General features: G+C 35.5%; 5 protein-coding genes across 7 annotated transcripts; 2 read left to right on the top strand and 3 right to left on the bottom strand.

Moving 5' to 3' along the window:
* The first annotated feature begins 664 nt into the window (after positions 1-664).
* LOC119633260 (alpha-1,3/1,6-mannosyltransferase ALG2) lies at positions 665-2912 on the top strand. Of its 2 annotated transcripts, none has more exons than XM_038026713.1 (2): positions 665-811; positions 876-2912. In XM_038026713.1, the coding sequence occupies exon 2, from the start codon at positions 1092-1094 to the stop codon at positions 2334-2336; it is 1245 nt and encodes a 414-aa protein (XP_037882641.1). In that variant the 5' UTR covers positions 665-811; positions 876-1091; the 3' UTR covers positions 2337-2912. The 2 variants fall into 2 exon arrangements, with proteins under 2 accessions (XP_037882641.1, XP_037882642.1); XM_038026714.1 differs by having other exon boundaries at positions 685-741.
* Positions 2913-3420: 508 nt separating this feature from the next.
* LOC119633507 (deoxyribose-phosphate aldolase) lies at positions 3421-5290 on the bottom strand. The gene is made up of 3 exons (XM_038027097.1): positions 4596-5290; positions 3929-4512; positions 3421-3872 (listed from the first exon to the last, which is right to left on the bottom strand). The coding sequence occupies exons 1-3, from the start codon at positions 4621-4623 to the stop codon at positions 3546-3548; spliced, it is 939 nt and encodes a 312-aa protein (XP_037883025.1). The 5' UTR covers positions 4624-5290; the 3' UTR covers positions 3421-3545.
* Positions 5291-6976: 1686 nt separating this feature from the next.
* Positions 6977-7566, bottom strand: LOC119633640 (thioredoxin-like protein 4A). Its single transcript, XM_038027283.1, has 2 exons — positions 7385-7566; positions 6977-7327 (listed from the first exon to the last, which is right to left on the bottom strand). The coding sequence occupies exons 1-2, from the start codon at positions 7460-7462 to the stop codon at positions 6977-6979; spliced, it is 429 nt and encodes a 142-aa protein (XP_037883211.1). The 5' UTR covers positions 7463-7566.
* A 240-nt stretch (positions 7567-7806) lies between these two features.
* LOC119633639 (leucine--tRNA ligase, cytoplasmic) lies at positions 7807-11986 on the top strand. The gene is made up of 5 exons (XM_038027282.1): positions 7807-8062; positions 8148-8753; positions 8807-9048; positions 9108-11614; positions 11673-11986. The coding sequence occupies exons 1-5, from the start codon at positions 8060-8062 to the stop codon at positions 11882-11884; spliced, it is 3570 nt and encodes a 1189-aa protein (XP_037883210.1). The 5' UTR covers positions 7807-8059; the 3' UTR covers positions 11885-11986.
* A 1639-nt stretch (positions 11987-13625) lies between these two features.
* LOC119633976 (trypsin-1) lies at positions 13626-14966 on the bottom strand. Of its 2 annotated transcripts, none has more exons than XM_038027853.1 (3): positions 14610-14966; positions 14312-14531; positions 13626-14242 (listed from the first exon to the last, which is right to left on the bottom strand). In XM_038027853.1, exons 1-3 carry the CDS (start codon positions 14680-14682, stop codon positions 13687-13689), a joined length of 849 nt encoding a protein of 282 aa, XP_037883781.1. In that variant the 5' UTR covers positions 14683-14966; the 3' UTR covers positions 13626-13686. The 2 variants fall into 2 exon arrangements, with proteins under 2 accessions (XP_037883781.1, XP_037883782.1); XM_038027854.1 differs by having other exon boundaries at positions 13629-14242; positions 14312-14528; positions 14610-14847.
* Between the last annotated feature and the right edge of the window lie 7748 nt (positions 14967-22714).

Here is a 22714-nt window from a genome sequence, read left to right as displayed (position 1 = left end):
CGACAATTACAAAGAGATGGGTTTGGGCCTGGTCAAAAGGGACTGAACCACAAAAGACTGCACACTGCCATGCGTTATTAGACCGAGATCATTTAAAGACTATTTATTTCTGTTCAGTACTATGTGTAAATTCGAAATCGTCTTTTCCTAAAACTTCTTTTGGTCACAGAAATTAAACTATCGGTCTCAAATTCGTTGAGAACATTGCGAGTTCTTACACGAAAATTGGCAGTGATAATATGCCAAAGCGGGTGAAAGAGCATGGCTATAGCATAACGTAACACCTCTGCAAAAAATAAAGGTTTCATTACACATGCACAACAGAAGACAAAACGATAAAAATTTCCAAAGATATATAGTACGACCTTATAGTAACTTAAATTCACGTCCAGTTCATGTCAATTCCTTATAATAAGTGATATTCCAGGATTAATCTTGACGCAACATATATTAAGACTCTTTATGGACTGATTAGCTTCTCCTACCACTTCTCTGATAAATGTAACTTTGTACTTTGGCTTCGGTCGTCGTAGATTCATGTAGTACATTTTCACACAATTTGATTCGATAGTTACCCTGCTTTGCAGCTTTATTTTGCGCATAATCAATGAGACATCATTAATCATATGTTTTATATTCACTTTTGCTTCGGATTATCAAATTTGGGACAAAATGACCTAAACCTTCGCAAGGACATATAATCAGCAACTTTATGACAGATGACAATCCCAGAATACGGCGGTAAGACTCATCATATGGAATATTTTACTGACGAAATACGTTAATCACTTTGTTTAATTTCACGAGCGCAGTAAGACTGCCAAATCAAAATAAAAAACATTAAATAAACGTCTTCTTCTTCTTCCGTTATTCAGCAAATTAACTACCGAAAATTCGCTGGATGAGTAAAAAAGGCTCAATGTGAACAGAATAAACTCTTCAAGCAACTGGAATATTATAGTCAACAAACAAAAAATATATGTGCGTGCAAACACGTTAATCTTTCAGTGCTGGTGTTTTATGGGGTCAAGCATATATATGACTTTAATGCAGCAGCAAAATAATAATCCTCTTTGTGTTATCTTTTAACGATGGTTCGCGTGCTATTTCTTCATCCTGATTTGGGTATAGGAGGTGCGGAGCGTTTGGTGGTCGACTCAGCCATAGCTCTGAAAGAATGTGGTCATCAAGTCGGTTTTCTTACTAATCATCATGACAAAAACCATTGTTTTGAGGAAACGGCAGATGGTAATTTGAGAGTGCAAGTGGTGGGTGATTGGCTGCCACGGAAATTGTTCGGACGTTTCTATGCTCTCTGCGCTTATTTTCGGATGATATATGCCGCCGTATATGCAACATTCTGCATTATTCCAAAGGAACGTGTTGATGTGATATTTTGCGATCAAGTTTCAGTTGCCATTCCAGTGTTGCGGTTTGCTCGACCTCGACCAAAAATCATTTTTTATTGTCATTTTCCAGATCAGTTGTTAAGCAAAAAAGAGGGTTACTTAAAAAGCCTATATCGTTGGCCAATTAATATTCTAGAGGAATTCACTATAAACATGGCCGACAAAATTCTTGTGAATTCGAAATTTACTCTTAAAGTATTCCAGGAGACTTTTCGGCGAATAAATCATTGTCCCGACGTGTTGTATCCGTCATTAAATACAAAGTATTTTGATGAGATGGAAAAAAAACATAATTTGGAACCTCCAACCTATTTTCGCAACTTGGGGGACTGCTATGTGTACTTAGATATCAACCGTTTCGAGAGAAAAAAGAACCATCAGCTGGCCATTGAATCTTTTCATGAATTATCTTGTAGTTTATCGGATAACAAGCCTCGTTTAATTATAACTGGTGGTTATGACGCAAGAGTCAATGAAAATGTGGAACATTTTAACGAACTGAAAGATTTGATAAAGGAAACGGACAAGGAACATGTGATTTTGCTGCGTTCATCAAGTGATGATGAGAAATTTCAGCTTCTACGCCGCGCGCAATGCTTATTATATACCCCAATTGATGAACACTTCGGCATTGTGCCTCTGGAAGGAATGTATATGTCGAAACCAATCATAGCTATTAATTCAGGGGGACCGACGGAGACAATAGTTCATAACGAGACAGGCTTTTTGTGTGAGGCTAACAAAGCGTCTTTTGCTGAAGCAATGAAAACTGTATTTGCAAATAAGGCCCTATGCGAGCGTATGGGGGCCAAGGGTCGTAAGCGAGTACAACAAAAGTTCTCGTTTGAAGCATTTTCTAAGAAGTTAGATGGTATTGTGCGAGACATTGCGGAGTGCGACAATCGTACTATAAAGAAACTTGAATAAACAAACCAATGCTTAGTAAACGTTTGTCTCATTTTATTCGGCAGTACAGAAAATCGAAAACAATGACTTCAGTTGGTGTATTTTAATTAAGCTTGCTTTTAATTTAATTATAATCAGACATTATAATATTGCCACTTGCTTTCTCGCGTTATTTTCCTAGTTCGTGATGTAAATAACATCAAATTTCATCCTCAAACCCGGATTTCTACTCGCAACGCTGAGAGGGTATCAGAATTTAAACTCAAAGCATCCCCAGCACCTTACTACAGTTCTAAATAAAGCTTTTTGGCTATATGACACTCTTGTCAAAAAGCTTGCCTCAGCTTTCCCAGATTTCTCAAGGACATTTGTAACCTCAACTCTTTCAGCGTAATAACTACTCAAATGTGTGTGGTGTGTGTGTGTGGATAACGGGACCCTGCACCTAATCTTGTCAAACTTGCTTTGCATTTCAATTAGTAGTTACTTTCCATTTGTCTTGCATGAAATCGCCCATCATCCTTCCCTTAAAACACTCGTGTAAATAGATAATGTCATTAAACCTAATTGGTCCGATCCTGGTCTTAATCAATCAATATTGGCTTTTAATAAGACGAATTTCATCTTATTTAAAAGTTAAGCAACCCACATCATTTTACATCAACCACATGGACATGAAATCCTCGTATGCTACTTTTATAAGTGAATGAATTTTCTCATTTCCCCCCTCATCGAAGCCTCACACGTCACTTCTAAAAGTTACCTCGGCTGTGTTTTGATGAAAAAAACATAGTAGTAGCCTTATTTGCTTCACGAGAGCATAGAAAATTTGCGCGGATGTATGCAATTTCTATTATCCCGGATCCAATTCTTGTGCACCGATCTGAGCTTGCCTGTTCCCCTCTCTTGTTTTCTAGTGTTATAAAATGGAAAAGGCCAAACCGGATCAACTAAATCAAGGTCATGAGTTTGAATTGGAGTTGTTAGCGACATCAACATTCCAGTCATCTTCAGTTAAAAGAGACGATAAAACAATAACTGCTAGACGAATTTAAAGCGATCTAGGGTTTTTTCTCTTCTTCTTATGTCAAATTTAACTTACTAGTAGACTTTGGAATGATTGTTAATTTATTAAAAACTTGATTGTATATAAAAAAAAAAAATATGTGTATTTTCATCACTTTCACTAGACGTGAGCGATGTTAATTGGACCGAATGCCGTAAAAGTTATTATGATTTGCAGAGTGAGCTTTTACGCACAACTTTATCAATGTCATCCAAAAGTCCTGATGCGCCGAAGCGAAATAATGACGGTTGCAACGATTCTACGCCCAAGGTTTCTTTGACCAAAATCATCCACGAAATGGCTTCGCGAACCGTACGAACCCCTCCAGCTGGTTTTAGTCCTACTATTTGATTGGTTTTCCGCTTAAATTCTCTTATAGCCCAAATCATTACTAAGCCTACCGGTAGGGTAGCATTGACGGTCTCCTTGCCTGTAGAAGTTTTTATAAAATCAGCGCCAGCCATCATGCAAACCATGGCAGCTTTATATACCTAAAATTACTTGCAATCTAATAGTCTTTGCACTTGAACTCGCAGATAGAACTTACATTTTCCATGGAACCGAGTTCACCAACAGCCAAAATAGTTTTCATATGAGCCTTCTCTCCGCAAGTCACTCTCATTTGGCATACTTCCTCGTAAAGAGCTTCCCACTGTTTCGTTAGAGCTAATTGACGATTGATAACAATATCTATTTCTCTAGCCCCGCAGGCAATGGCGTAAGTAATTTCTTCTAAACGAGTTTTTAAGCTATACTGACCGGAGGGGAAGCCAGTAGCCACGGCTGCTATGGAAATGTCATCAACACATTTTAATTGCTCAAATGTTTCATAAGCATCTTTCACACGAGCCGGATAAACGCAAACAGCTGCGACATGCAACTGTTTATGAAGTGTTGCATCGACCATAGTTTCCAACAATGACGACGGGAAAGGATGAGCTGCGCGAAGACATAAGCGCTGTACATTAGCCCGAGTGTCGTCACCAGACAATGTAGTCAAATCAATTAAAGTTAGGGCTTTTAGAGCCCAAATAATTTCATTGTTCCCTGTTACCTCAGCTTTTGTTACGATTTCTTTTGAAATATCCTCGACTTGTCGGAGAGAAATCGTGATTTGCAGCAAACTATTATCTGATGACAAATTAAAAATCGGTATTAAATTTAAAAGCGATGTTAAAATGAAAAAATTTATATAAATAATATAGTTATATTACCAAAGGGCAAAATATTGTTAACTTTCATTATCTACGCAATTTGCTCGTTATCGGTGGGTTCTCTTTTTAACTGGCTGCCGATGTTTATCAATGAAAAATATTCTGCTTTTGATTACGAATTTTTTTTTAGTTCCAATCTTCGGATCATAACGTAAATGATCGTGTGAAAAAGAGTAACAGATAGAAAAGCATACAAACAACCCAATAGTAAAACCACACAAAGTTCCACAAAAACACAATGTCCCGAAATGTTATGCTACGTTTTTTGTTGTTGCACAGTCAGCGTTTACACAATAAACAAGCCAATGCTACATATATAAAATATGAACGAACTTGATTCAAAAGATAAACGGACTTTATTTGAGTGGCTAGGGCGTCCTTAGCGCTGAGCATCCGGAGCATGCAGAGAAAAGGAGTTTTGAAAAGGAATACATTTTTGATTTCTATAACTTCCTCGGGCATGCACTCGATTATTAACTACAGGTCGTACTTAAAAAAGAGTTCCAATTGTGGTATCTACGTAATACGGAAGATCAACATTTTCTCTCGCCTCCTCAATCTTAACTCCTACAGATTCGATATTTTTGGAAAAGTACTATTTGTGCTACATTTTTGGTCAAAAGCTGCACCCGTCATGACCTTTTAAAATGATGATTATTGAAATCCATTGTTTTATTAAAAATTGATGTTGAGAATGTGTTTTGGGATTATTATATTTTGTAAAGCATTATATTAGTCACTAAAGGATTACGCATTTTAGATTAAGACACATTTTAAAATTTAGTTTGAAATAGTAATGACGACTACTATCTCCTATGCACTCCACCTCCACCTCCACCGCCGCGGAAAAAAAATTGCGAAGTAAGCTATTAAACTGTGAGAACGTAAAATGTCAAGAATGCTGTGGTCACGAAGATCACATATACGTAATTACCGAAATGTAATTTTTTTTACACGGTGTATGTGTGCATTAGAAATACGTGCAAAAACCAAAATAAATAAATAAAAAGGATACATGCGAAATGTGGTAAACTTGGTGAAATGTTCCACAAGGTCAACAATCGTGTAAGACTAAAGAGCTCTATACATTTTTTCAAAAAACCATGCAAAAAAAGTAATATTGAAGTCTGTATTGCATATCTATAAAATAAAAGCTGTACATTTTTATTACAAAAATTAATTAAAATTAGTACACAGTGACAATTCAATCCATGAGTACATACAACATATAAAAATTAAAAATCTTGGCAACACAGACTATAAATTACGGTTCTTTCCCAATTTTGGCAACTGTGACATATTGTTTAAATTAAATTTAAATGGGTTCATTTTTATAATTCCATAGATCAATAATTCCTGTCCAGTGTTGGTTGATATCAATCTTTTGCGCTAAACTCCAGAATGGATAGTACTAAATGGATTGTTACAGCTTGGATGTCAACCAATCGACAAAGGTTAACATCATTGTATCATTATAGTCAACAAATCATTCGGATCATCTTTTTTCTCTGTTATCATCTTTATAGCGATTATGAACCTGCAGCTCTTAAAAAGATCTTGTGTTGTCTTATCACTTATAGGGGTAATCCATTCCTCTTTTATATAGCAAAAAAAAAAAACAAAAATGGATTCCGAATGGCTGAATTTTCAACTGACCCAACTGCATGTCAGAGAAAGAAAAACCGAATAAAGTGTTAAGAGGTATGTTGTCTTCGCACGGATGCAATTTTCACAGCAATTGGTGTATATAACATGGAATTATCCCTCGATAATTCAATGAATTCATGGAATTATCGCTGGATAATTCAATGTTTTGGATACCAGGAGCCCTATGACAGTTGTGAGCGCGCTTTAAAAATTGGATATCTGAAAAAGCTAAAGTTAGTCATCGAACGTTGTACAATTGAATAACGCGCAGCTTTTACAAGAGCATCTTAGTGTTTTGGAAAATATGCAGTTAAATGAAAATTTTAGACGATAAGAGCAAGAGCCAATTTACGGAAATTGCAAAATCAAACTGAAAAGACGAGAGAAAATGTTGAATCGATATTCTCAGAAAATGTAAGCATACGTAATACCTGCAGTGTTAATACATTTAGTGAAATAGACGATATATGCGAGCAAAAGGACTAATTAAAATGAACATATTTTTGTGGAACGTACAACAACTCTTGTTCCTTGTTCCTATAGGTTCTGCTATTTATAATTTACATAAATATTTGCAAAATTAATAGATAAAACTATAATCTTTTTACTTTTTAAAAAAAGTTGATTTACTGAATAGCGAACTTGGTGAAAATTGCACAATAAATATAAAGATTCGCAGTCAAAATAAGTTTGTGGACATTTTTTAAATAAATTATGTTTTTATTACATCTAATTTAATATCGGTATTTTGTTGAATAATCCTTAGGTGAAACTACTAAACCGCGACCTTTCCGAGCACCACGATATACAGTCTCAATGATATCAATCATTTCTTGCTTATCCTCCAAAGGCCAATTAATTTTATTATTATTACCAGTGCCCAAGTCAATCATAATATGTTTATTGCGAAAGAAAAACATCACTGTGCAGGGATCATATAATTCATACATTTTGTTAAAATCAGGAACTTCAGTAATATCGACTAAATAAATGACAGCAAAATTTTTAACCTTTTCCGCTATACTATATAAGACTTCATCCATTTTCATACATGCAGGATCCCAATCGTGACCAAAGCGTATTACCTAAAATGCAAAAAGATTCTCTTTCACACATTAGATTGCAATATCAATTTTACTTACGACGACACGATCCTCTTCAGAGAGAATAGCTTGATCCACTTGCCATCCATTATGTAAATGTGGAAGCATATACGACATGATGAGGCCGTTATTTTCTTGAGTTTGTTTACAAACAGTCGATTAGGCTTTTATTTTATATATTTTTTGGAAATTAATTGAAGTATGTTTGTGTACATTGCGAAATGTCATCAATTGTTGTTTTGTTTACAAGAAAAATGTTGCCAAGTTATGTTAATTTTTGTAGCCGCACATGTGAAATAGTGCTGTCAACATAATCTGCAACAGAAAGTCGCTAAAAAAGAATAGCAATTTAAATCACTTTTATAATATATTATAAATATTATATATATTAAAGGATCCTAAAGTACCTGCTTTATTAAACCATCTCTATTAAGAGTCACTGTAACGCTTTATTTTTTTTTATAAGAAAAATTTCCTACAAAGTGTATTTTTAATTATAATTAAACGTTTATCTTCTAAACTGAAATGCTTCAACTAACGATAAATTGTTAATTGTTTTGCCTTTTTGCAGTTGTAAAAAACGATCAAAACACAGAACACGTTGCACTTTTGCCAATTTTAACTTTCAGTTATCAAGTGAAATTAGTTCGATTTAGCAGAAATAAGTGCAGAATAAGTGTTAGTTGAATAAAGTGGATCTTAATTAAATTGAAGATGGTATAAAATTATTACTAAAATTAGAACTTAGCTTGATGATGTTGGTTTAAACTTTCTGATGTAATTTTGCATTTTATTGTTACAGACGGCGAAAATAGAGCGTAGAGGCACTTTTAAAGTGGAGTATTTGCAAGAAATAGAACAGGAAGTGCAGCAACGTTGGGAAAAGGAACGTCTGCATGAATCAGATGCCCCGATGACTCCAAAAAATTCGCAAGATGAAAAATTCTTTGTTACATTTCCGTTTCCGTATATGAATGGCCGCTTGCATTTAGGTCATACATTTTCATTATCTAAAGCCGAATTTGCGGTGCGATTTAATCGTTTGAAAGGCAAACATGTATTATGGCCTTTTGGTTTCCATTGTACCGGAATGCCTATTAAGGCCTGCGCCGACAAATTAAGACGGGAGTTGCAAGATTTCGGTTATCCGCCTAAGTTTCCCGATGCTTCAATAGACTCATCATCTTCTGATGAGATGAAATCAATACAAGTTGAAGCTCCAAAGGATAAATCAAAAGGGAAGAAAAGCAAAGCAGTTGCAAAAGCAGGCGCGGCCAAGTATCAGTGGCAAATTATGCAAAGTTTAGGACTAAAAGACGAAGAGATAAAGAAATTTGCCGAGACTGATTATTGGTTGGATTATTTTCCACCGCTGGCGGTTCAAGATCTAAAAAAAATCGGCGTTCATGTAAGTGCTGGAAATACAAACGACCCTTAGATGTTCATTTGATTTACTTATAGGTGGATTGGCGCAGAACTTTCCTAACAACAGATGCTAATCCATACTTCGATTCGTTTGTGCGCTGGCAATTTATGCATTTAAAAAATCGTGGTAAGATCATGTATGGTAAGCGTTACACTATTTTCTCCCCAAAAGATGGTCAACCCTGCATGGATCATGATCGTTCTACTGGGGAAGGCGTCGGATCCCAGGATTATACTCTAATTAAAATGAAGGTTCTGGACAAAAATGGCAAACTAAAGTAAAATTGCTAAGATTAATAGAAAAAGAGTATAAAATGAGCAATAACTTCTCTTACAGGTCTTTGCAACAACCAATATATCTAGTGGCAGCTACGATGCGTCCTGAAACAATGTATGGGCAAACTAATTGTTGGCTACATCCCGACATCACTTACGTTGCCTGGCAGACAAATCGTGATAACGAGGTATGGATAAGTACGCGTCGTGCAGCGCGCAATATGTCTTATCAAGGCTTTACTGACGAAGAAGGCAAAGTCACAGAGCTTTTGATATTAACTGGTTTAGAACTTATGGGCATTTCGTTATCGTCGCCTTTAACATTACATCCTTCTCCTATCTACACTTTACCCATGTTATCTATTAAAGAAGACAAAGGTACTGGAGTGGTTACTTCAGTACCTTCCGATTCCCCCGATGATTATGCTGCTCTTGTTGATTTGCAAAGGAAGGATGCTTTCCGCAAGAAATACAATATAGAGGACAAAATGGTTTTGCCTTGTAACCCTATACCTATTATCGAGGTGCCTTCATTAGGTTCGATATGCGCTAAGCATGCTTATGATCTATTTAAAATACAGTCGCAAAATGATAAAGAGAAGTTAGCTGAGGCCAAGCAGCTGTGCTACCTAAAAGGATTTTATGATGGTGTTCTATTGGTGGGAGAATATAAAGGACAGAAGGTTCAAGATGTCAAAAAACAAGTGCAAAAGAAATTAATCGATAATAAAGAAGCCGAACTGTATTACGAACCAGAAAAACCTATTATTTCGCGATCAGGTGATCAGTGCGTGGTTGCCTTATGTAATCAATGGTATTTGAACTACGGTGAAAATGAATGGCAAGCTCAAGCTAAGCGCATACTAAAGGAAATGGACACTTATCATGCAGAAGTTCGGAACAATTTCGAGCACTGCCTGGGATGGCTACATGAATATGCTTGTTCTCGTACTTACGGCTTAGGCACTAAATTGCCTTGGGACGAACAATGGCTGATTGAATCTTTGTCTGATTCTACCATATACATGGCTTTCTACACAGTGGTTCATATGCTTCAGGGTGGATCGTTTAGAGGTGAAAAACCTAGCCCGCTAGGTATTAAAGCAGCCGATATGTGTCCAGAGGTATGGGATTATTTATTTTTTAAGGACACTCCCTATCCGGACAACTGTAAAATTGAGCAAAAAAATTTGGATAAATTACGCCATGAATTCGAATATTGGTATCCTATGGATTTGCGTGTTTCTGGTAAGGATCTAATACAGAACCATTTAACGTTTATGCTCTACAATCATGCTGCTATGTGGCCCAATGATGACACAAAGTGGCCTAAGGGAGTGAGAGTAAATGGTCACTTACTTTTGAACTCGGCTAAAATGTCGAAATCCGATGGTAATTTTTTGACATTATACGAAGCAGTGAATAAATTCTCAGCCGATGGCACGCGTTTGTGCCTAGCTGATGCCGGCGATAGTATTGAAGACGCCAACTTTGTAGAAAGTACAGCCGATGCTGGCATTTTACGTCTTTACAATTTTATCGAATGGGTTAAGGAAATGTTGGCTGTACGTCCTGCTATGCGTAGGGGAACGCACCGTAATTTTAATGATAACGTTTTCATAAGCGAAATGAATTTAAAAACGCAACAGACTGATGACAATTATAAAAAAATGTTGTTCAAAGAAGCGTTGCGTACGGGCTTCTATGAATTACAATTAGCTCGTGACAAATACCGGGAACTTTGTGGAATGCAGGGTATGCATGAAGAAATCATCTTTGAATTCATACGCCGCCAAGCTCTGCTAATGTCTCCAATTTGTCCGCACGTAGCCGAACATGTGTGGTCGTTATTAGGCAATCAAGAATCTATTTGGCATGCTTCATGGCCAGATGTAGGCGAAGTGAATGAATTGGATATCCTGCGCTCTGAATATCTTATGGAGGCTGCTCACGTATTCCGTTTAAACTTGAAAAATATTTTGCAAGTGAAAGGAAAAGGCGGCAAAGAAAAACCGGTCGATCCGTTGTCTTTGAAACCCAATAGAGCAGTGGTGTGGGTAGCAAAATCCTATCCACCCTGGCAATGCTGTGTTCTTGACACCATGCGTGAACTTTACTCAACTCATCAGGCTTTACCCGATAATAAAGTTTTAGCAGCTACTCTGCAAAAGAAGGCAGAATTAACGAAATTTATGAAACGTGTGATGCCATTCGTTCAAACGGTACGTGAGAAAGTGGAAAACGGCAAAGGATTGTCAGCATTGGCCGTAAATTTGGATTTCGACGAAAGACAAGTGTTAGTGGATAACTTGGAATATTTGAAAAGTACTCTAGATTTGGATGCTGTAGAAATTAAATACACTGACGACTTAGACGCACCTGAAAAAACACGTGAGGAAGTACGACCTGGAGCACCATTTATTAGCTTCTCTATTGCACCACATGTTCCAGTGGCTTTCGTTAATCCTATAGAACGTTCAGGTCTTTTTCAAGTGAACACCATGGTAGTGGAAGGAGAAACAGTGAAAAGTTTAAAAGAGAAGTTAGCAAAACTTATAGGTTTTAAAGGTGGGTGAACCTTGTCGAAACCTATAACTTTTTTTTTTCTAAAATGTATCATTTGTAGCTGATCTGGACACTTTAAAAATCTGGCGTTATGTAGACCCTGTTATGGGTCCTCGCCAAATACCCGAATTTCGCGATTACAAAAAAGGCAAAGCATTGTTAAACGATGGCACTCTTTTGTTGGATATTAACCAGAAATGCGTGTCTTTAGTGGAAGAGAACGGTAAGCCAGCTACGCCAATTGGATGCCAGTTTGTTTATGTGGTAGAATAGTGGTACTTCGAATACAAGACAAGTCTGAAATGGAAACGATAAAAACGATTCCATAGTTTTGGTATTTTTCGCTCCTTTATTTTGTTTCTGCTTTTTTTCAAATCGCTGTTAATTCTCTTATTTATGATTATATTTTGATAATATAAAACAAAGATTGAATAAATGATATATAAATAAAAATATTTACAATACGGATATTCAAAAATAAATCCACGAAGACTTAAATGGATGAAAATTTTACAATAAAGTACATGGTGCACCTGCTCAGTTGGAATGAAAATATTCAGGTTAAGACCAAAATAGTCGAATTTATAAATGCTTGAGGCGAAATGACTAAAGTTTGTAAAAACTACCTTAAAAAAAAACACGTAATTTTACTTTATTTGCTTAATAGACGTTTTGAGCCTTGTAGGGTAAGGACTTAAAAACCAGCGTTCAGAAAATGCCTGCTAGGAAGTTACAGTAACACATTACATTGCTTTCTGAAAGTGTTGATTTTTATTTAAAAGCATTTCATCAAGCAGACCATTGAATGGATATGAAGCTGAGAGCGATTCGAAAGGAGTCAGTGCCTCTGCTTAGAAATTAGAAATTGGCTGATAATTATTTTGACGTTTATTATGAATTTGGCTATAAAATTATCAATTCTTTTGCCATTTTCTCTGTCATTTCACAGTATACAGAGTGCAAAACGTATTCTTCTCTTCCTGGCAGATGTAGTAGAACTAAGACATGTTTGGGAAAAACCATCGAGAATCGAGAATGTGGAAGAATGTCGGCACATGGATTGGTAGTCGTATGTTTCTGAAATTGCAGGGTAATGGAGGAAATAACAAAAAAAAACTTTTGTAATAAAAAACGTGTCTACAATGCATTTCAATGTCCTTTTCTCGAAATGCAGTTATTGAAAACGACAAACAGTATAATTTTATAACAATTTTTGTTCTTTTTATACGAATTTTGAATAATGTGTTTCGAATTGCGTCTTATAGTGACAAACTTCATTTATATAACTGATGATATTACCGCACATAGTTGCGTAGATTTTTTTATACATAGTGGTATAGTCATTTTCATTTCAAAGCGTTTGCCCAGAAGGAGGCTTCAGCTCCCCCCAAGGTATATATATATAGTCTGTATAGTCTGCCTGTAGAATGTGTGTTTTAAACATGCTCCTACCCGCAAAGATGAAGCTATCGCTTATAAATTTGCAAAAGAACTTGAAAATGATCGAAACCTGCCAGACGACACGCCTAACACGTCCGGCATTCCGTGTTTTTTGCTTGTTGCTCATAAAGTACAACGCGTGTACTATAGGAATTTCAATTTTTATTCTTAAAATAGAAAAAATCAGCCGAGCCCATCCAATATTATAGAGCATAAAAGTTTAGTTCTTTTTTTTTTTTTAGTCGACGAGCCGGGTATAAAAAATTCAATTGCGACGGAATCTAATTTTCTTATTTGTTAAATTCAAATTTGCATCAATTACACTGTTTTCCCCAGGAGATCCTAAGTTATGCATATCTTGCAAGTGTGGCTTTGTCATATTCAAAAATACTCCCTTTTTTTCATTCCTTAATATCCTTAGCCTTTCTTTTACCCAAAATATTTGGAAAAAATTATTTGTTTAGCGTCATACAATGGCTTTCCCGTGAAAAGCTGGTGTTAGTTTCCCTTTTTGTTTAAGCATAATCGCAAGTAATAATAATAATTATAATAGAAAACGCAATGATCAAATACTTTTATTGAACGATATTAATAAGACCACAGATAACAGAATAGATAAATATTGAAAGTGTTTATTAAACAGCAGCCATTTTTTGTATCCAATCGCGTGCTGTTGTCACTCGCGAATACACTCCCGGATAGTTAGGTTTCGCGCATCCATATCCCCAAGATACGACGCCAACCAATACGCCTTCGTCGCTAACTAAAGGCCCGCCCGAATCTCCTTGGCAAGCGTCTCTACCGCCTTTACCGTAACCGGCACAAATCATACGTTGCGTAATGCCGCCAAAACGCTTATATTTCGCTGAGCACATTTCTTGATTGAACAAAGGAACTTCAGCTGAACGCAACTCTTGAGAGGACTCTGCTGAATTTTGCGTATTACCCCAACCGCTCACGTAGCACGTGGTACCGTCAGTGAAATTATATTTCGAATCAGGTAATTTAACAGGTCTTCTGCTTTCATCGAATTCTACTTCTTCGGATAATTTTAACAATGAATAATCGTAGTCGACGTTAGAGTAATTGAAGTTTTCATGTTGTATTAATTCGGTTACATTTAAAAGTTGGCCGTCGTGCGATGTATATGAGCTGCCGAGACGTACTTTAAAATCGGAAGCTTGTCTTTGACTATAAATATTATAAATATTAAAAAGTTATTTGAAATGAATTTCATTAGTTTAACCGAAAAATAATTACAAAGTGCAATGAGCTGCTGTTAATACCCATTGTGAGGAAATTAATGAGCCTCCACATATGTGACCTCTTTTAACGGTTTGCAATGAAACCTGATAAGGAGCTTCGGTTATATTGATTCGCTGACCACCTACTATCCGGCTGTCCGTCAAGCGCGGAAGATCATTCAGAGAGTTCGTATTTAATTTTTGCCGAAGATGTGTAGAGGGTATTAAACAAGCTGCTTGAGTTGAAAAGAAATCAAGAAAAAAGTTTTTCTCTTTTGATTTATATTATATTGTGAGGTTAGTACGGCAAATACCTAGTCCTTGAATTTGCACGACATTGCACATTAAGAACGTTATCATGATATTAATAATGCATTTAAGCCACATTTTCTTATGTCTGCTTTGTTATTGGAAAATGAAGTAAAAATTAATTCTAAGTAACTTCTTCACCACACTGAGTTCACAAGCTTACTGCCAAAGAAATTCTAACCGCTTGAGGGTTTTATATAAAGAGAATTTTTCGAAGTTATATGAAGAGAGCATATTTTGTTACTTTTACTTTAGAAACTGACCGCCCGTTGATTTTCTGCCCATTTCGCTCCTATTTTATCAATACCGTTTAACTTTAGACTTCAGAAAAGTAGGTCATCGCGGCTAGACAACAAACACAAGTAGCATTAGCCAACTAAGCATAGATAGATAGATAAATTTTTATTTCAAAATTGTGTACGAGGTCATACAGTCTTTACATGTGAGAAGAGGATAACTCAAATCCGAAAGATAACTAACAAACGTTATACATATTAGAGACACAAGTTACGAAGACATTAAACATTTTATTTATTATCAAAATGACATGTATGTGAAAGCGTGATCTTAAGTATAGATATATCATTGTCGTGTTGGTAAATTGAAGCGCTTATCTGCGTTGGTAGCAATGTTTAGTTCAATTTATTTATCAAACTTTTCAGGAACTTTGTCTATTTACGCACTCAATTCACTTCGACCATGATCTAGCGTTTATCTGCGATCTACGGTCTATAGAAAATAAAAAATTTCATTATTAAACAAGTCAGAAACTTTCTGCATTCGGTCACGATCGCGCCTTTCACACCCATCACAGCTTAATTCTATTATTCTATATTCTATATTTTTAAATTGAATATTCCCTAATATTGAATAGGAGTGGCTGATTTTCTCCATTTTTGTGCAGATGGCGCAGGACCATCCTTACAATATAAACGTCAAGTTTTCTTGTCATATTTCTTATGGTAGCAAAAAACTAAGACTTTTCAATGTTTGAAAAAAGAGGCCGTCTCATGCTGTGTTGTACTACTGCTGTCTTTTAATTTCCATATCAAATAAGCATTCGTAAGACCCCACAATACACATATATTTATATATTCTTGATCATTATCAAATTCTGAATCGATGCAAGATTGTCCGTATCTCTGTTTGTCTGCTTGTGCAATGTGGTAATGCTGTGAACATTCTCACGGCGGAAAAAATGAAGCTATCGACATCCACCTTGGCAGAAACATTTGAAGTTCTTACGTCCCGTCCCGTTTGGTATTGAAAATGGGTCAAATTGGTCGCTGCACTGCCTGCACAAAAAAGTAAAAAATTTATTTAATTTTTTTTCATAAAGTATAACACATACGCCATATAAATTTTTACGCTTATACTGGAAATTTAATTCTTTAACTTGTTTCCTAGTCTTGTTTAGGGTAATTGTGATGGTTATAAAATAGAAATACTAGTAGAAATACTAATAGAAATACTTTAAGAAACTTGTGTCTCTTTGGACGAGCAGGCTGAAATAATCATCACATATTCTGTTCGATCGAAGCTTTATAAATATGGCGGGTGCAAGTGATGTCATTTATGCGGAAAAGCAGAGATGAGAATAAAGGCTGGACAATGGTCTATTTTTTCATAATTTAAAAAAAGAAAAATAACGCAACACACAGGGAAACTTCAGTTGAAAATTTCACATTTTCAACACTTCAAATAAATGATGTTCCAAGGAAGGGTTTATTTCGTTTCTAAACTATCTGCCGCTGATTTTGTTCTCTTTGTAATTTCCAGACAGGAACTATGTATGCGCTCTGGATTAATTTAAGCATGCCTCGTTTTACTTCGTACAATTTACTCGGTTGTTAAAATTGAGATGAAACTAAAGTGCATATAGTGCTTTTTTCTGTGTTCATGCATTAAACGTTCATATATGCCACTAGAATATAAGGAATGTTTTCTTGCAGCCGCATAATATTAGGTAGAGTAAGAGAAACTAGTTCCCTAAAAAGCAAGTGCAATAAGTTTTAGGATTTGGGATAGAAGAGCTAGCGAAGGAGATCAATTTTTTTTCAAAGGTTGCCGTTGAACTGAATTTCTAGTCCCTCTTGTAGAGGAAGATAACTTCAAAGACCTTTATAATAAACTAAATATTTGATGGTAAAAAAAATAGTTAAAGAGATTGAACAGCCTTTCAGCGTTATATAAAGTGTGGAGAGGCACACTTATTAAAAACTTAAAATCATTCATTTGTACGATATCCTTGTGCAAGAGTTTCATTGAGTGGCGTACGTACCAACAGAGAAAGTGACGTCAAACTAAAACGAATATTACGCCGGTTTTCTTATCGACTGCTTATGAAACGTGTTTGAAAAGAAAACATTCTAACAATTCTCACTTGACTTTGACAATGATTTAAAATGTTTTTCTTTCTCTTTCTCTCTTCTATTAGATTGTTAAAAATGTTTCCTTTTATCGATACGCTCCTGTGCTCTCATGTTGAATAGCACCGTACCATGCCATGCCATGAATACGAAACAGTTTCGTAATCTTTGTATTGCAGCTGACAAAGCAGTCGGAAAGGATGGCTGAAAACGTGTCCCGTAAAAACTCTTCTTGTTTACAAACGCTCGCACACAGATGGCTATATATCTTTACAAAACATTTGAAAAGACATTTGGAAGACTCCTTAATTCCTTTCATGGGAATAGCCATTATTTTAACTTAGAGAAAGACAGTAACGTGTGTTCATTTAAATATTCATGTGATATTAAGGAGCTTTTAAAGACAGGGTTTTTTTTTTTCCTTTGTTGTGAACTGTTTATTCACGTTGCAAAAAGTCGGCATAATTAAACCTAAGTAAAAGAAAGTTTCTTTCCTTTGAGAACGAAACTCTTAAGCCGATCATTTCAAAGAAACAAAAAATTTCCCTCATTGTAAACGTATCAGCTCCTCGATCAGGATGATTTTTCTATCGTATTTTAACCTATTAATAGGAAATATTAATATTTAGTCCATGAGCTGTGTCTTTTATGCACTTTTCGCCTACTTACGCCAAACTTAGTTGGTGAACATCGACTACGAATATATTTGCCGAGTATCATACTTTCTGACAACGGGTAGCGGAGATCTAGTCGAACGAATAGCGAAGGAGAGTGATTGGGCGAGCGAGGATGAGAGAGGGAGTAAGGTTAAAGTCTTAGTCTGATGAAAAATACACATTTTCATGTGCCAATAGGATAAATCCACTGTTCTAAGCTTTTCTTGGCCCGAGAATAGCTAAAACCTTCTAAGTGAGAAAGGAAGAAAATTGTGCTCGTCTCTTAGTAGTTAAGTATATGAAAATTATAAAATTATATACTTGTTGTTTACACAAAATTTAACATTTAGAGAAATTTTAGCATTTTAAAAACTCTTGTTATTTGTTTCTTTGCAATTGTGGATTTTTTCAAACTACGCTGTGGCAAATTCGAATAACCGAATACCACTTGAAGAACGCAACTGCATAGGTTTATAAACCCATATTTTGCTGCACTGCGCGATAGATTAAAAGCTTATTGCCGAATATACGGGATATCTTGTGGCATAATGAGAAATTGAATTTTTACAATTTCTTCCCGTAAGTTAATTGAATATATCTATACATAATGCATATATTATTTATGTATCATGTAATCACAGTTATATCCTACATATCTTTTGGTACAGGGGTGTATTAAGTTTGCATGAATGTACGCAACACCCAAAAGGACTTGGCGTAGACCCGCTTTTACTGTAGAAGAAGCATTGTTTAAATCGATCTAAGCGTGTCTGTCCATCTGTCCAACCCGTTTTCAATCTTCAGGCAATAGTTTTCGAGATATTTTGATGAAATTTAATACGCTGTCGTGTCTTGGCACAAGTGAGCCGTAGCTTACTATAGTGTTTTTACTTGTTTTCAATATAAGTGAATTTATAATTTTATATAAAGCAAATTATAATCGTTTAAGTTCTTGAGCTAAATGATCGAAATAATATGCAGAAAATATCTTTTAAAATAATATTTATTCCTTCGCTTATTTACTTATTTATTTACTTGCATATGAAACTTAGCTAAAGTAACTTGATAGCCGAATTCGATTGACCCTTAAAAGTAAGTCCTATGCTAATTACTATGATTAAGTTACGAAAAACTTTATAAAGAAAAGCAAAGAAAAAAAATGAAGCAAAAATGAAAAAGAACTAAATTCATGTATAAACAAAGTAGAGAAAAAGAAAAGAAAAAACCGCATGTACACATCTAGCAGAGAGGCACGCTCGTAGTCAATAGAGATTTAAGTCGGGAATGAATCCCCAAGCCCTCGCAAACATGCAAAAGCTTGATAAGTGATAACGGTGAACATATGTCGTTCAATTTGTCAATCATACAAAGTAAATTAAGTAAACTATTAAGGAGAATGGATTTGATGGAATTTAAAGAATCCGATGTTGAGCTTAAAGTATAAATATTATTCAGATGTTGGGGAAAGGACTCAAATATAGCTTTCCTGAAGATTTTTATGTAATTTTTTACATTTTTCTTAAAGATATTTGTCCAACGTGATAGTCAAAAGGCTGAGCACACATGATATAACTATGAATGAAAGACGTACAAACTGAATTGATGTTTTATATGCATTTATATCGTGTGTAACCATATAAACTAAACACGTTATGTATAAATTAATCGAAATACTATTATTTGCAAGAGAAACTTAGTTTCATTTTACTTTTTAAAGCTCACTCAAGAGTACAACGCGATGCGATTTCCATGGAAAGAAACTTTCATTAGATTAGAATTGAAATAAAAGCTCTGCAATGAAACTGAGAAAAAGAAAGCAAAGTGAAGAGCCGCTAAAAATAGGAGAGAGAGAGAGAGAGAGAGAGAGAAAGGGAGAAACGAAAAATTAAAGTAATTTTTTGCTTTTTGAATTCATTCTATAATGTGCACGAACAATATACAGTAAAAAGGGTTGACAATGGAAAATAATTTGATGAACAGACGTGCATTTGCTAGGTCTTATGAAAAACTCATAGCTTACAGTTGTAGATAATTACGGTTCACACACTGAAGTTACTAAAACTCGATTAAATACGTAGTCAGCCACATTTCCGTAACAAATACGACAGAATGCGCCCACATGTCCAAATGTGATCGGTTCAATAATGAACATTCTGCTGAAGGCTTCATAGGGTAATATTTTTGACAATTTTTTTGGTGACGGAAGAAAGAGTAATAGTTTAGCAATATTAGAAGAAGCTATCACGTACATATTTACAACTGGTACAACTGGTACAACTAGTAACGATAATGTTCAACCTAAAAAAAAATCACTTAAGCTAGATGTCTATAGATATTGACACTAATAGGATATTTTGAAAATTGCGATTGTGAACTGACAGAGAAAGCTGTAAGAATATTAATAATATCGTAGTCGAATTCCTAAACAACATCAAAATTTCCACATCACATACTTTTAATGGCTTGGTAGAGGCACACATTTCTTTCGAATCGCTCTGATCTTCATATCGATTCAATGGTCTTTTAGTCGAAGCTACAATAATATATTTCGAGGCATATAAATTTACTAACGAACTTATGTAAAAGCCCTAACAAAAATGCTATTTTAAAGATGCTAATCAAAGGAATAATAGTTGAAGCGGTTGCTTGACGTCTTAAAAAATCGTATTTCGAGAAAAATGCGTTTAAAGCTTGACATTGCTATATATTGTTCGGAAAATGAGATTGCTTCTTGCCTTGTACCTGGGATATTGTTATATCTTTTGTCTTCGTCGATATTGGGCGTTCGATTCTAGATAAGCTTTAAAGTCGTATTCATTGGCCACAAATTGCCAGGTGATAGTTGTTTTCCTGGCTGTCACCAAATTTGAAATATATCGGTGAGAACATACTCATATTCAATTTTCCACGTAGGTTTGTAAGCGGTGTAGGGAGAATATGAATATTATCGCTCAGCGTTCTCATAAATATGGAGAGCACTCTTAGTTGCCTTCAATTTTGCTGTAGAGGCAGACAAACTTAGGCCAATTCAGGAAATGGTTTTGAATCAATCGGTGAGTCTATTCTAAGTCTTTCTGGGTCCCTTGTCCCTTGTCCCTTGTACCACAGGTAGCGCAGTGTATAAATGTTGTTCGCCAATCAGCATTGAAACAAAGCCGTATGCACTGATATCGACGGAAGCTGAACGCTTTGAACGCCCAAACCGGCAGTCGCACTGGAAAGTGTAAAAAAAGGTGCCCAAATCGTCTTGGAAGACCGTAAGTAAAGTTGCATGAGATAGCTGACACTTTAATGATATGCAGCGAATGCAGCGTATTTACTATTTTGTATGGATATTTATCCATTCTTGCATCACCAGTGGTGTGGGGTATAAAAATCTTCAAAAATAAAGCAAATTGATTATCTTGAAGGGAACCTTTGACCATCTTTTCAGCATATTTTGTTGATCCATTAAAATCTTTTGTACACTTATGTGTTTATAAATTAATGCTGACGAGTCTCATGATAGATGAAAGTTCTTTGCTTGCTGTGGATATAACTATTGCGATTCTGAACTCAATATTGGCAAATAGACCGATAAGTTGACAAACAGGGTGAAACCTAACGAAACTTTTACACTGATTAAAAATATATATAATTTATTGGTGTTTTGATTATCTGGCTGTTACAAATGCAAAGACAAATCTGCCATAAAATGATATGTAGATCTTTGACCGCGCATACCGGACTTTGAATACTTTCGATGCATTTATTGCGCACTTGAAAAGTTTGTGTAAACGTAAAGGCATAATCATAAAAACGCAAGTAAGAACATTATTGTCGGGCAGCTCCTACTATTACATACGCTACATCATTTCGTCTGGTACTGTTATTCGCTCGTGTCGGTAATAATACACCAAAAAGTACAAATTACTTTCATGCAAAGCCACAATTATTTCATGCAAGTCCGCATATTAGAAGGTTCGATTTTCTGTACATATAAGAGTTTCCACTTCGTGTTGTGGTTAAGGAAAATTGGCCCAATTGCTCTAAATAACCCACAGTTAATTTTTTTGCTGAAACGCTACTAAGAATTAACTTTCATCATAAAATATTAAAAATTAAGACTTTTTCCGAAGGGTTTACTAGTCATGAGATATCTTACAGGGAGTCGAGAAATAGACTCATGTGGTTCAAATTAAGTCCACTTAACTTTTTTATTGAACAAATTTTCACTACAAAAAAATTAACAATTGGGCATTTATGCCACAACAGTTCACGTTTCATGAGAATCCTTATATGCGGTGGTATCCAAAAATTAGATCTATGTGATTCAAATTCGGGAAGATAGATTCCATTGTCAATTATGAGCCAATTTTGATTATGAAATATTGGAAATTCGACTATATAGAGCTGCAGTTTCCGTAGGAACGGTTATATGAGAGAGGCTCAAAAATTGCCCTGGCCAATCCAAAGTTTTCACATAAACAGTTCAGAATAGGGCGTTATATGGTGACTGATCGGAAAAGTGGGCCGATCCATATCATTTTCAATAGCGTTCATCCCTGGGCCAAAGTACGTCTGTGTACAAAATTTCAACAAAATATCTCGAAAACTGCGACCTGCAGATTGAGTGCAAAAATACATGAACAGGCATAAACGAATAGACAGGCTTAGATTGATTTGTTTGAATGTTTGTGAATCGATCGGTATAACAAATGATGGGTCTATCTTAAGTCATTCTGGGTGTTACACATGTCTGCCCTAACCTAACATACTCTGTGCCACAAGGGTTGTAGGGTGTAAAAAAGCGAAAAAGTAAGTAGTAAAAGTAAGCAATGGACACACGTCAACAAGTCAACGTGCTATTTAAAAATCTCAGGGATGGTATTCCCATCAAAATCGATTCATTATATATTACGATGAAAGGAAGGCGTTTTGTTTATTTACATGGGAGAGTAAAATGGTGCGGAGAGTTTAGAAGAAACTTTACTCTGTATTACTGAAGCGATGTGTGTACTTAAAGAGCTTATGTGTATGCGTATGCATAGAAGGGTTTTGGAGAAAAGACGCTGCGAAGAGACAAAAGGAATAGGCAGGGAATGG

Source organism: Glossina fuscipes, unplaced genomic scaffold (genome assembly GCF_014805625.2).
Source record: "Glossina fuscipes isolate IAEA_lab_2018 unplaced genomic scaffold, Yale_Gfus_2 2, whole genome shotgun sequence".
NCBI classification, from domain to species: domain Eukaryota; kingdom Metazoa; phylum Arthropoda; class Insecta; order Diptera; family Glossinidae; genus Glossina; species Glossina fuscipes.
The sequence above is the reverse complement of the archived record's forward strand: the minus strand, read 5'-3'. Positions and strand labels throughout refer to the sequence as shown.

Coding starts and splice junctions, on each gene's coding strand:
- LOC119633260 (XM_038026713.1), top strand. CDS start 1,092: ATGGTTCGCGTGCTATTTCTTCATCCTGATTTGGGTATAGGAGGTGCG.
- LOC119633507 (XM_038027097.1), bottom strand. CDS start 4,623: ATGAAAGTTAACAATATTTTGCCCTTTG. Junction 4,513..4,595: donor TAACAATATTTTGCCCTTTG/GTAATATAACTA, acceptor ATTTGTCATCAG/ATAATAGTTTGCTGCAAATC. Junction 3,873..3,928: donor AACTCGGTTCCATGGAAAAT/GTAAGTTCTATC, acceptor AAGTAATTTTAG/GTATATAAAGCTGCCATGGT.
- LOC119633640 (XM_038027283.1), bottom strand. CDS start 7,462: ATGTCGTATATGCTTCCACATTTACATAATGGATGGCAAGTGGATCAA. Junction 7,328..7,384: donor CTGAAGAGGATCGTGTCGTC/GTAAGTAAAATT, acceptor TTTGCATTTTAG/GTAATACGCTTTGGTCACGA.
- LOC119633639 (XM_038027282.1), top strand. Junction 8,754..8,806: donor TAAAAAAAATCGGCGTTCAT/GTAAGTGCTGGA, acceptor ATTTACTTATAG/GTGGATTGGCGCAGAACTTT. Junction 9,049..9,107: donor GACAAAAATGGCAAACTAAA/GTAAAATTGCTA, acceptor CTTCTCTTACAG/GTCTTTGCAACAACCAATAT.
- LOC119633976 (XM_038027853.1), bottom strand. CDS start 14,682: ATGTGGCTTAAATGCATTATTAATATCATGATAACGTTCTTAATGTGC. Junction 14,532..14,609: donor CGTGCAAATTCAAGGACTAG/GTATTTGCCGTA, acceptor TTTCAACTCAAG/CAGCTTGTTTAATACCCTCT. Junction 14,243..14,311: donor ACAGCAGCTCATTGCACTTT/GTAATTATTTTT, acceptor TAATATTTATAG/TCAAAGACAAGCTTCCGATT.